Source organism: Lithobates pipiens, unplaced genomic scaffold, assembly GCF_037356315.1.
Source record: "Lithobates pipiens isolate NorthernLeopardFrog02 unplaced genomic scaffold, aLitPip1_a1.2 Scaffold_8, whole genome shotgun sequence".
NCBI classification, from domain to species: Eukaryota; Metazoa; Chordata; class Amphibia; order Anura; family Ranidae; genus Lithobates; species Lithobates pipiens.
Window position 1 is genome coordinate 122,198,855 of NW_027507903.1, and position 13,016 is coordinate 122,211,870.

A 13,016-nucleotide genomic window follows, 5' to 3' on the forward strand; every position below is an offset into this window, starting at 1 on the left:
TGGCAGGGCGGATGCTATAACTAGATTAGCAGACAGCTGGTCAATTCACCGCACAGCTCTGTAAGTCTCTGCCTATGAGGAGAGGGGGTGTGTGCCTTTCCTCCAATCAACTGTCTCACAGTGTATGTGGCAAGACTCCCCTTCCCCTGCTGGATCAGGAAGGGAAAATTCTAACAGGATACACACTTTATAATCAGTATATAAAGCTGAAGACAGAGGATATATAAATGTAAAACTTATGAATGGAGATTTGTTTAATCTCTGTGTATCATCTGAGCCTATTCACTTCACTGGGTATAGGTGAGGGTTTACATCCACTTTAAATAACATTTTGGGAATACATTAAGGCAAGATGGTTTACAGTTGAAGTCTCAAACTGGCGGCCCTCCAGCTGTTGCAAAACTACAAGTCCCATAAGGCATTGCAAGGCTGACAGTTACAAGCATGACTCCCACATGCAAAGGCATGATGGGACTTGTAGTTTTGCAACAGTTTGAAACCCTTGGTTTAAAGAATGAATATTTTTTCTCTGGTAGCAAAAAGGTAATGTCAATATTTGCAAAAATACAAATACTGCAGCTGCTGACTTTTAATAATCGGACACTTACCTGTCCCAGGGTCCAGCGATGCGGAGGAATGAAGCCCCCCCTCGTTCCCCACTCCGTGATACGCCGCACGGTCATCTGGGACACATGACAGGTCCCAGATGACTGTGCGGCGCAAAGGGGAAGTGATGTCACCAGCCTGGGCAATGAAGAAGGCAGACTACGAGGGACCCCCTAGCAACAGGCATTTAGAGTTGAGTAAAAAAAATTTTTTCACAATTATTTTATCATTTTTTTAAAGAATTTTTTGGTGGCAACACCACTTTAAAAATGGTTATTTGTATTACCTATTTAAATATATTACAGTGTCCATCAAATGGAAAAAAAACACTGACACTATAGCTACTTAATTTCAAAGTAATGGATAAAATTGTTTCATAACATTCATTTTACCTACCCCTTGGTTTTTGTGGCAATAGCTATATTGGTTAGTTTCCATCCAACACCTGTACAAAAAGATAAAATGGTATTTTAGGGAAGTCATTGACTTAAAACTTTCTAAAGTTATTACTGAGTTTCTGCAATGATTACATCTAATTGTAATGTCTTACCTTCTAGAGTGGTGACAAGGAAATTGCCATTAGTCCACTGAAATACCCAATGCTGAAAAGTGCAGCATTTTTGCTCTATTTCAGAAGAGTTCTTGAAGTGTAATTTTCCTGTAATATCCCTGATACAGTACTTTTCAAATCTTCCTTCTAGGTCGTCTTCTATGGTAGCATAGGGGACATTGTTGGCAGGTCGGTAGATTAGATTTAGAGGTAAGATTCTAAAGAAGTAAATAACAGTTCAATACTTTACTAAGCTTGCAATTCATGGATCACCCTAACCCATACTATACAAAGCAAGTCAAAACAAATTTAATCTTAAAAAACATACTTTAAGGCCATAATAATATACTGTACACACATAAGGTTGTAGGCATGGGTTTACATACTTAAAGTGATAGTAAACTTTGTAAAAAAAAAAAAAATCACCCTGCAAGGCAATGTCATAATGTGCTAGCAAGCATCGCATACTAGCACATTATAAGAGACTTACCTTAAAAAAAGCTCTCCAGCAGCACGCTGTCACTGCTGACAGGGCTTCTATCTTCAACTGGTCTTCCTTCTGGGTTCGCAGACTCTGGCCATTTGACTGGCTAGATCATGCGCATTCGCACTGGAGTCACTGTTTATGGCACAGGAAAGGTACTGTATGCCATTTCTTAGAGAGCGCATGCTACAGTGATGTCACTGGCTGCTACTCCGTGAAATATCTCCTAAACGGTGCAGGCTTAGAAGATATTCATTTTACCTACAGGTAAGCTTTACTATAAGTTTACCTGTAGATAAAAATGTCAGACACGACTTTACTACCATTTTAACCTCTTCTCGACTGCCCCACACAGACATACTGTGGCTGCTCTGTGCCAGATCACATAGTAGGTACATGATTTGGCACTTTCGGGTCTGGGGTGTGCATGCACGCTGCCGGTGATTGTTCCCACTGTGAGTGGACACAGAGGGAGCCAATCAGCTGGTACAGCAGATGCAATGTAAACAAGGCAGACCGCCCTTCTGTGACAAGGGAAGGCAGTGCAGTGCTAAGCAGAAACATGGATCTCTGTCTTCCCACAATACATGCATCTCCCACACAGTTAGAAAGCAGTCCCAGGGAACACAGTTAACCCTTTGATCAGCCCTGATCTTAATCCCTTCCTTGCCAGTATCATTAGTACAGCATATTTTTAGCTCTGATCACTGTGTTATTGTTACTAGCACCCCAAAAGTGTCAAAAGTGTCAGTTAGGTGTCCGATTTGTCCGCTGCAATATTGCAAAAATAAAATAAAATAAATAAATAAAAATATCCTAGTTTGTAGATGCTATAACTTTTGCGCAAACCAATTAATATACATTTATTGGGATTTTTATTTACCAAAAAATATGTAGCAGAATATATATTGGCCTAAGTTGATGAACAAATTAGTTTAAAAAAAAAATGTATTATGTTTTATAGCAGAAAGTAAAAAAAAATATTTTTTTTTCAAAACTGTTGGCATTTTTTTGTTTATAGTGCAAATAATAAAAACTGCAGAGGTGATCAAATACCAGCAAAAGAAATCTCTATTCATGGGGAAAAAAAGGACATGAATTTTATTTGGGTACAGTATTGCACGACCGCGCAATTGTCAATAAAACTAGCGCAGTGCCGTTTTGCAAAAAATGCCCTGGTCATGAAGGCGGGTAAACCTTCCTGAGATGAAGTGTTTAAACATATACCTATGCATCATAAATAACACCAGAAAGTCTAGTATGTAAATTATGCTGTAATAAAGGATTCAATGTGTATTAATAAAATAGTGCAGACCATGGCTCAAGACTTACTCAAGGATCTGTCCAAAGTTTGGAACACCTCTGCATTCAGCTGCAAATATCTTGCAGTATTCACGGGTAGTATTCTGAATTTTACATTCCTTTAGAGAAAAAGTAAAGATATTAGGATGCTGACATGTTAGGTTAAGTTTGAGTTACATGTTGATTTGCATAACCCAGTTGTAGAGATTCACTTTGGGTTAAAGTTGAGCTCCAAGCAAACATCCAAATATACAGATGAAATACAGACTATGCATTGGAGCTGTTTTACCTGCCAAAGAATTTGCATTTCTGCCCGTCCAGTTCTAATGCCCTGTACATACGACCCGTTTTCCCGTCGGAATAAACTCTGAAAGTTTTTCCGATGGAGTTCCAGTGGAATTCCGCTCAAGCTGTCTTGCATACACATGATCACACCAAAGTCTGACCGTCATGTACGACGAGACTAGAAAACGAGTTCAATAGCCAGTAGCCAGTAGCTTCCGTCTCATACTTGCTTCAGAGCATGCAGCGTTTTTGGTCAGACAAGCGTTTTTTTTTTTCCGGCAGGAATTGGCTCCTTGAGAAATATTTAGAACATGTTCTATTTCTAGGTCCGCCAGAATTTTCAACGTAAAAAGTCAGATGGGGCATACACACTATGGGAATATACGATGAAAAGCTCCCATCTGACTTTTTCTGTCGGACATTCCGCTCGTGTGTACACAGCCTTGCCCCATAGCAAAGCCCTGTCTGGCAGAGTCTTGTCTTGTTTCTCTGCTGCAAAAATGCAAACTCACTGGGTTTTTTTGCTCCTCCAGCTTGTCATCATATAGTGACAGAAGATGTAGCAGACTAATGATCACATCTTCTTGCTACACTGCTCTTCACACCTGGAGACATGTTCCTAGTTAGAATATGAGCACTGCAACACAACGGATTGGCTCCTTGTGCTGATCTTTCAGAACAAAAACCTTTCTTTCTAAATCAAGTGTTAAGAGCATGTCAACTGATTTCCTCATCCTATTTTATGAAAAATGTGCAAAATAAACAGATGCCTACCTGAATGGTGATATCATAATTCTTTTCCACTAAGGTGTTTTCATTCTTGGTCCCAAAAGTGATTAAGTTTCGGATTTTGATGATACAGGTTTTCCCTGAGTCAAAAATTGGTTCCAACCCGTAAATCGCCTTTACTTTGCAAGCCTTTCTCAAAAATCCTTTTCCAGCATGTGGTTCCTCCATGACTATCCTTCCAAAAAACTTGTCTCCCCAGTAGCCAGAGTCAGCCAAGCCTTTTGCAAATACCATTGGTGTCATCTCTATCTCTTCTCCAACTGAAATAGAAGCAGAAAATGTAATGGAATTTACAGCTTTACAAAAACCAAACTCACGACACTGGAAGTGCTCATTATCACAGATTTTTTTCAAAAATATTGGATAATTACAGCAATTAACGAGTGATTCCCCCAAAAAAGTGATAACAACAACCTTTCCAATGAGTGTATACTTGAATTTAGATGAGGCTCGATGTGGGATATCGTATTGAAATTTCAATTACATTAACAAGGATCGGATTTTGGCTACCCAAACTCAATTCCATGTTGCTTAGTCTATAAATAACTATTGCATCTGCTTTAGCCAATTGTTTTTTGCCCTGATTTATGTGCAGTTCAGTTTTAACCACTGCCTGCATTTATAAATAATCTGATATTGCTGATTTTACTATTTGTTATTTGCCTTCATCAGATTTTCCCCAGTCATGCACTATAGATCACATACAATACCTTCAACTTCCTCCCTGGAGATGAATCCAGCCAAAACTGAAAAGCAAAACAAAAAAATTGTATGCATTTATATTAGGTTACCTAACAACATAGAGCAAAATACAATTACAGTATGTTTTAAAGGCAACATATATTTTGGCTGCAAATACACATTAGAATGTTATTATTGATAAGTTATATATTGTTTGTACAAGTAATTTATATTTTTTTTCTCTGCTGTGTTAAAACAATAGTGGAAATGGACAATGAAATACACTTACTCTCTGCACTCAGAAGGCAGTCTGTTGAATCAGTACCATATTCATTCTCAATGGTGCACTGATACACTCCACAGTCTTTCACTGATGCCTGCACAATTGCAAGAGCCACTTGTCCTTCATCTCCAGCACTGTATAAAAATAATTCAGTTTACACTTTTTTTTCCAAAGGATGCAGTACATTTAACAGTTAAAGTGTTACTAAACCCAGGACCCCACATTCACTATGGTCTCCCACAGTACACAGAACATGGAAATGCAATTATATTAGTGAATATAAACTGCTAAATATCTTTTCTCTTTAGCAGTAAATAGCCTTGTGACTTCTATCAGTGTCTGGTCAAGCACTGGTTAAAGCTTGTAGGAGGTGTTTTCATTCTCTGTTGACTGTTCTACGAGGCTGCATGACCCCTGACCCTCTGTCTGGACAGTGCTGATTGGCCCTGTGCCGATCAAATGCACCCTCCCAAAAAGAAAAAAAAACTCTCTAGCAATACACACCAAACTGAGCATGTGCAGAGTGCCCCCAATATTCTGTACTATCAGGAGATGCTTGCTCGGGCAAGCAGGATTTACTCTTTGTTTCAAATTTAACTGAAGTGTGTGTACCTGCCTGCAAGTGTTGCGGTACCTGTAGCAGTTCTGTGACCTAAAACATTATAGTACCTTTCATACTATGTATATTTATCAGAAGCATTTCTAAAGCCCAATCAGTGGTCACCCTACAATCCTTTGTGGGGTAAACCCAACTTGAGACACTCTAGAATGATTCCTGACCCACAGGTTTGGGCACGTTATGGTGTTAGAGCTATACGGGATGTTATGTCAGGGGGTGGTTCTGCTGTCCTTTTTGGGGGGCTACCCTGCTGGATGCAGTTCCAATACTACCAATTGCATCATGCAGCTCGATCACAGTTCTCAAGCTCCCCGATATTGGAGACTGACCCAGTGGAAGATCTCCTTGCACAGAAGCAGCTGTCTAAACCTCTCTCAATGTTATATTTGACCCTCTTGAGTGTGGATTCTCCCAAGATGGGGAAACTGTGGTAAAAGTAGAGTGCGGATATGCACACCTTGGATAGAGAATTATGGGGGAATGTTTTGAAAATAACTCTAAACTGGCTATCTCCTCTATGGTAAGTTAATCCAGGTTACATTTCTATACCATGTATTACACGCCCTACAGATTGCATCAAATCTACACGAATAGGTCCCTTGAATATACCCGGTGTCGTTCCTCTATTGGTACATTCTTCCCTGTGTTCTGGACCTGTCCCAGGGTGGCTCAGTTGTTCGGGACGGAGGTCTTTGACCTTATTAACATACGTCTGCAACTGTCCCTCCCTATGTCTCCAGAGTTGGCCCTTCTGGGAATGCAGAACAATGAACAGAGACCTAGATACACCAAGCTACTGGTTTCTTACTTATTATATTATGCAAACAAGGAAATTCTTGAGACTTAGGAGCTAAATTGAGGAAAAGGACCTGCAAGGTAATTTTCTCAGGAATACTACTGATACATAGAGCCACACCAGAAAGGCAGAGGGAGATTAGGGAAGTAAACAAGTGGCTGAAGAGCTGGTGTAGTAAGGAGGGATTTGAGTTCCTGGAGGACTGGGCCGACTTCTCAGTCGGTCACCAGTACTATAGAAGGGACGGATTGCACCTAAATGAGGAGGGTGCAGATCAACTGGGAGTAAAGGTGGCCAAAAAGTTGAGGTTTTTTTTAACTAGGCAACGGGGGGAGGGCCCAGAGGTAGAGATAGTCAGCATGGAACATGTTCCAGAGGGTTGTATTGGGGGCATTAGTGGTAGGTAGATTAAAGCACATAAACCCAAGGTAAGTATAGTAACAAGTCCTAGTTGCAATCTCGGAACACCCAATAAGAGGATAGTATGCGAGTATGCGACCAGTCTAAACTACGTAGCATGTTCACCAATGCCAGGAGCCTGGTGGACAAGATGGGTGAACTAGAGATACTGTTGTACGAATTTGTGGGAATTTCAGAGACCTAGTTCAATAGCTCGGATGATTGGCTGGCAACCATTCAAGGGTATAACCTTTATCGCAGGGATAGAGAGGGTAAAAAAGGGAGAGGGGTATACCTATATATCAAGAATATTGTACAAGTGAATGTGAGAGAGGACATCACTAAGGGAGCTAGGGAGGAAGTGGAATCCTTATGGGTAGAGCTCCAAAGGGATGAAGCTAAGGGTAAAATAATACTGGGAGTATGCTATAGGCCCCCTCAACCTGAGGAAGTAGGGGGATACGGATCTCCTATCACAATTTGGATCAGCAGCAAAGATGGGAAGTGTTATCATAATGGGGGATTTTAATTATCCAGACATAGACTGGGCAGAGGGAATCACGCATTCGTCTAAGGCTAGCCAGTTCCTAAATGTCTTGCAGGACAATTTCATGGTTCAGATAGTAGACGCACCAATTAGAAATAAAGCGTTACTGGATCTTCTGGTTACCAGCAATACAGACCTGATCGCGGATGTGGAAATACGGGGCAATTTACAGGTCAGCGATCACAGGTCAATTGGCTTCAGTATAAATCACACAAATAGAAAGCATAAAGGGGATACAAAGACACTGAATTTCAAAAGAGCCAACTTCCCTAAACTACTAACCTTGCTAAGAAGGCATAAATTGGGATAAAATCTTAGGAACAAAGAACACGGAGGAGAGATGAATTTGCTTTAAGAGCACATAAAATAAGGGCATTAATCAATGCATCCTATTGGGTAATACATTTAAAAGAGCAAACAAAAGTCCTGAATGGCTTAACTCCAATCATCATCAGCATTCAGACTTTATAAAGATGGAACATGAAAGACACATAGCGGTGGAAAGCAAAAAAAAACCCCAAGAAATTCAAGTATGTAAACAGTAAAAAAGGGAGGACAGACCATATTGACCCATAAAGAATGAAGAAGAACATCTGGTTACGGAGGATGGGGAGATGGCAAAGGTATTGAATTTATTCTTCACCTCAGGCTTCACGAGGGAATCGGGGGGCATCAGTAACCAAAACTGTAGTGTTTGTCCTCATGACACATCACAGGAAGCATCTCCATGGTTAACAGAGGACAGAATTAAAATTAGACGGGAAAAGTAATTGCCAGACCTTTGATCCTAATTTCCAGTCTACTGACTGGAATGGTACCAGCTGATTGGAGAAAAGCCAATGTAGCACCAATATTTAAAAAGTGGCCAAAATACATCCCTGGGAATTACAGACCAGTTAGCCTAACATCAATAGTATGCAAGCTCTTGGAGAGGATACATTATTTTAGTAATGAGAACGGTATCATTAGCAGTAATCAGCATGGATTCATGAAGAATCGTTCTTGCCAAACCAATCTATTAACCTTCTATGAGGAGGCGAGTTGCCATCTAGATAAAGGAAGGCCCGTAAACATGGTGTATCTGGATTTTTCAAAAGCATTTGACACAGTTCCCCATAAACATTTACTGTACAAAATAAAGTCCGTTGGCATGGACCATAGGGTGAGTACATGGATTGAAAACTGGCTACAAAGATGAGTTCAGAGGGTGGTGATAAATGGGGAGTACTTTGAATGGTCAGGGGTGGGTAGTGGGGTCCCCCAGGGTTCTGCGCTCTGGTCTGGACTCTGGTCCGGCCAACTTGTTCTGCGCTCTGGTCTGGACTCTGGTCCGGCTGCAGTTAGAGTATGCTGTCCAGTTCTGGGCACCAATCCTCAGGAAGGATGTACTGGAAATGTAGCGAGTACAAAGAAGGGCAACAAAGCTAATAAAGGGTCTGGAGGATGTTAGTTATGAGGAAAGGTTGTGAACACTGAACTTCTCTATGGAGAAGAGACGCTTGAGAGGGGATATGATTTCAATTTACAAATAGCATACTGGTGACCCCACAAAAGGGATAAAACTTTTTCGGCGAAGGGAGTTTAACAAGACTTGTGGCCACTCATAAAAATTAGAAGAAAAGTAATTTAACCTTAACCACTTGGGATCCGCGCTATTGCCGAATGACGGCATTAGCACGGACCTAGATTGCCGGGACTACGTCTATTGACGTAGTCCCGGTTACGAGCGGCCTGCGCGCCCCCTGAGGGGCGCGCGCGGCGCGCTCTGTGATCGGCGAGTCCGTGAGACTCGCCTGATCACCGATCCGTGTAAGGGGTCGATCCCGACCCCTTATCACGTGATCAGCTGTCAGCCAATGACAGCTGATCATGTGATAAAACGGAGCCGGTAATCGGCTAGTATTCCTCCTCGCGCTGACAGCGCGAGGAGAAAAAAAAAAAGCCGATCGCCGGCGGCCGTGTTCGGGACATCAGTCCCGATCACGGCCAGCAATTCAAGCGGACACCTGCCCCCTGCCAGTGCCCACCTGCCACCCGCAGTGCCATCCTGAAATAAAGTAAGTGCCCCCCTGTCAGTGCCACCCAGCAGTGCCCATAGTGCCCACAGTGCCACCCAGCAGTGCCCACAGTGCCACCCAGCAGTGCCCACAGTGCCACCCACAGTGCCACCCACAGTGCCACCCACAGTGCCACCCAAAATCTGCCTCAAAGGTGCTGCACCCCAGTGCCGCCCATCAGTGCCCAGCAGTGCCACCCATCAGTGCCCAGCAGTGCCGCCCATCAGTGCCCAGCAGTGCCACCTATCAGAGCCACCTATCAGTGCCACCTATCAGTGCCCATCAGTCCCATCTATCTGTGGTACCTATCAGTGCCCATCCGTGCCACCCATCCGTGCCACTTATCCGTGCCACCCATCCGTGCCATCTTATCTGTGCCCATCTTTGCCCATCAGTGCCGCCTTATCTGTGCCCATCGGTGCCGCCTTATCTGTGCCTATTAGTGCCGCCTTAACTATGCCTATCAGTGCCCACCAGTGCAGCCTATCAGTGCCCACCAATGCAGCCCATCAGTGCCCACCAATGCAGCCCATCAGTGCCCACCAATGCAGCCTATCAGTGCCGCCTAATCAGCGCACTTCAATGAAGGAGAAAAATGACCCGTTTGCAAAATTTTATAACAAACTATTAAAACATGATTTTTTTTTTTTTTGCATCTTTTTTTGTTTGTTTAGCAAAAAATAAAACTCCGAGCTGTAACTAAATACCACCAAAAGAAAGCTCTATTTGTGGGAAAAAAATGATAAAAATTTCATTTGGGTACAGTGTTGTATGACCGCGTAATTGTCACTCAAAGTGCATCAGCGCTGAAAGCTGAAAATTGGTCTGGGACTGAGGGGGGTTTAAGTGCCCAGTAAGCAAGTGGTTAAACTACGTAGACGGTTCTTTATGTAAGAGCAGCAAGGATGTGGAATTCCACAGGCGGTGGTATCAGCGGGAGCATCGATAGTTTCAAAAAACTGTTAGATAAACACCTGATCGACCACAACATACAGGGATATACAATGTAATACTGACATATAATCACACACATAGGTTGGAGTTGATGGACTTGTGTCTTTTTTCAACCTACTATGTAACTATGTACATTTATTTTAGCCATATATTGAATGTGCTGGCTTAATATACAGTAATTAGACACAGAAATGTATCACCAAAAATCTAATTATTACCATCTCTTTACTTTTGCCACTTGAACTTCATCTTTGTACCATGTAATATCTGAGTCACTTAAAATATTGAAGAACTGGCACCAAAGTTTTAAATTCCCTGATGCGTCCGAAAATTGTTCTGCTCGTATTTTCCGAATTACCTGTGGAGCTTAAGAAAATGACAAATTTTTTAATTATTTTAACAATTTTTATTGAAGCAAAATTAAAGTTGAAATATGGCCGTCTATTTTTTTTTCTAGTTTTTAATATAATGGGCTGGACACAGATGTACCAATTGACAGATTTCCGTCTTTTGTCAATAAAAAATCAATTTGCCTGGATTTTATTTCATGTTGATATTGTTTTTTAATAGTTCTTGACCAGGCTACAAAGTATATACCTTTAGCTCAGGCCATAAACTAGAGGGGGAAGAAGACAGTGAAGATAGCAAGTAAATAATAGAATTCAGAAAAATTCAATTTTTATGCAATTAAACAGGCATAACCATGAACAGACTATCTTCAATAGGAAAGGTAACTGCTCCAATAATTATTACTCCCAACAAAGTGCAATGTTAGGTTTGGCATAAGTCAAAATATTGGATTTCTAGCATTATGGAAAATTTTATCTGGTATTAGTCACAGCTTAAGCTATATAATACCATATTGTTACTGATAATGCCTGAAATTATTGTGTCACGAATGAAAGTTGGATTTTATATAACCGCATTGAGAACTAATATAAAAAAAAAAACAGAAGGAAACTGATCAATCTATCTAATCAAGAGCCAGGGAAGGCCAATGTAAAGACATTGCCCTGTAATATGAAAGAGGAAAAGTGAGTCACATGCTCATATCAAGTATATTCTAACCTCTAACCAAAATATTTATAAGGGGAAGACCATTGGGAAAAAGGGGTTTGTCAAGTGGGCCAGCATAAGAGGATAAATGATAAGTATTTTATTACAAAAAAACCTATGTTTCATACAGATATAAATGTATATATATATATATATATATATATATATTGTCAAAAGTATTGGGGCACCTGCCTTTGAACACACGTGAACATTAATGGCATCCCAGTCTTAGTTCAATAGTGAGTTGGCACACCCTTTGCAGCTATAACAGCTTCAACTTTTCTGGCAAAACTGTCCACAAGGTTTAGAAATGTGTCTATGGGAATGTCTGACCATACTTCCAGAAGCACATTTGTGAGGTCAGGCACTGATGTGGACGAGAAGGCCTGGCTTGCAGTCTCCGCTCTAATTTATCCCAAAGGTGTTCTATCGGGCTGTGCATGCCAGTCAAGTTCCTCCACCCCAAACTCGCTCATCCAAGTCTTTATGGCCTTGCTTTGTGCACTGATCCAAATCATTTGGTGAAGGGGGATTTTGGTGCGGGGTTGCTTTTCAGGGGTTGGATTTGGCCCCTTAGTTCCAGTGAAGGGAACACTTAAAGCATCAACATGTCAAAACATTTTGGAAAATTTCATGCTCCCAACTTTGTGGGAACAGTTTGGGGATGGTCCCTTCCTGTTCCAACATGACTGCGCACCAGTGCACAAACAAGGTCCATAAAGATATAGATGAGTGAGTTTGGGGTGGAGGAACTTGACTGGCCTGCAGAGAATCCTGATCTCAACCCAATAGAATCCCTTTGGGAGGAATTAGAGTGGAGACTGTGAGCCAGGGCTTCTCGTCCGCATCAGTGCCCGACCTTACAAAGGTGCTTCTTGAAGAATAGTCAAACATTCCCAGACACACTCCGAAACCTTGTGGACAGCCTTCCCAGAAGAGTTGCAGCTGTTATAGCTGCAAAGGGTGGGCCAACTCAATATTGAACCCTAAGGGCTAAGACTGGGATGCCATTAAAATGTATGTGCATATAAAGGCATGTGTCACAATACTTTTGGTAATATAGTGTATATATAACTGTATATAGAAAAATCTTGGATTATAATGAGGAGGGGACTTTAAAAGTGGGTATTCTCTCAAAGGTACAACACAAGATATAGATTAAAAACCATCTTTATTTCCACCATGAACAATTTTATTAGAAAAAATAAATAAAAGTGGGCTATAAGTGGCCCTGAAAAATAAAAGTTATCACACCAATATACATCACATGTATTAAACACATGAAGATTACACCCTCTAAGGCTCGGTTCACACAGGGGCAACACGACTTTTGGAGGCAACTTGGACGTGACTTGGACGTGACTTGGACGCGACTTGGACACGACTTGGACGCGATTTGGACGTGATTTGGACGTGACTTGGACACGACTTACAACACTACTTTAAGTCGCCCCAGGCCAGGCGACTTGCCGTGGCCAATCAGAGAATGAGCTCTCAGGGGGGAACTCCTTTTGAGAGCTGATAATTCTCTGAGAGTCGCCTCCGTATAGACGGACATCCGATTTGGAGGCGACCTCCATTGAAATCAATGGGTACCAGTCGCCTACA

The 13,016-nt window shown here is 41.6% G+C and overlaps 1 protein-coding gene across 1 annotated transcript in view; it reads right to left on the reverse strand.

Moving 5' to 3' along the window:
* Positions 1 to 13,016, reverse strand: part of ALPK3 (alpha kinase 3) — a 187,666-nt gene that overhangs the window by 6,071 nt on the left and 168,579 nt on the right. The window contains exons 9-15 of the mRNA XM_077473051.1: positions 10,571 to 10,718; positions 4,987 to 5,114; positions 4,727 to 4,762; positions 4,002 to 4,276; positions 2,973 to 3,061; positions 1,157 to 1,374; positions 1,003 to 1,051 (exon numbers count right to left, since the gene is read on the reverse strand). Of these exons, the coding sequence (XP_077329177.1) occupies positions 1,003 to 1,051; positions 1,157 to 1,374; positions 2,973 to 3,061; positions 4,002 to 4,276; positions 4,727 to 4,762; positions 4,987 to 5,114; positions 10,571 to 10,718 (943 nt within the window). The remainder of the gene's footprint in view (positions 1 to 1,002; positions 1,052 to 1,156; positions 1,375 to 2,972; positions 3,062 to 4,001; positions 4,277 to 4,726; positions 4,763 to 4,986; positions 5,115 to 10,570; positions 10,719 to 13,016) is intronic.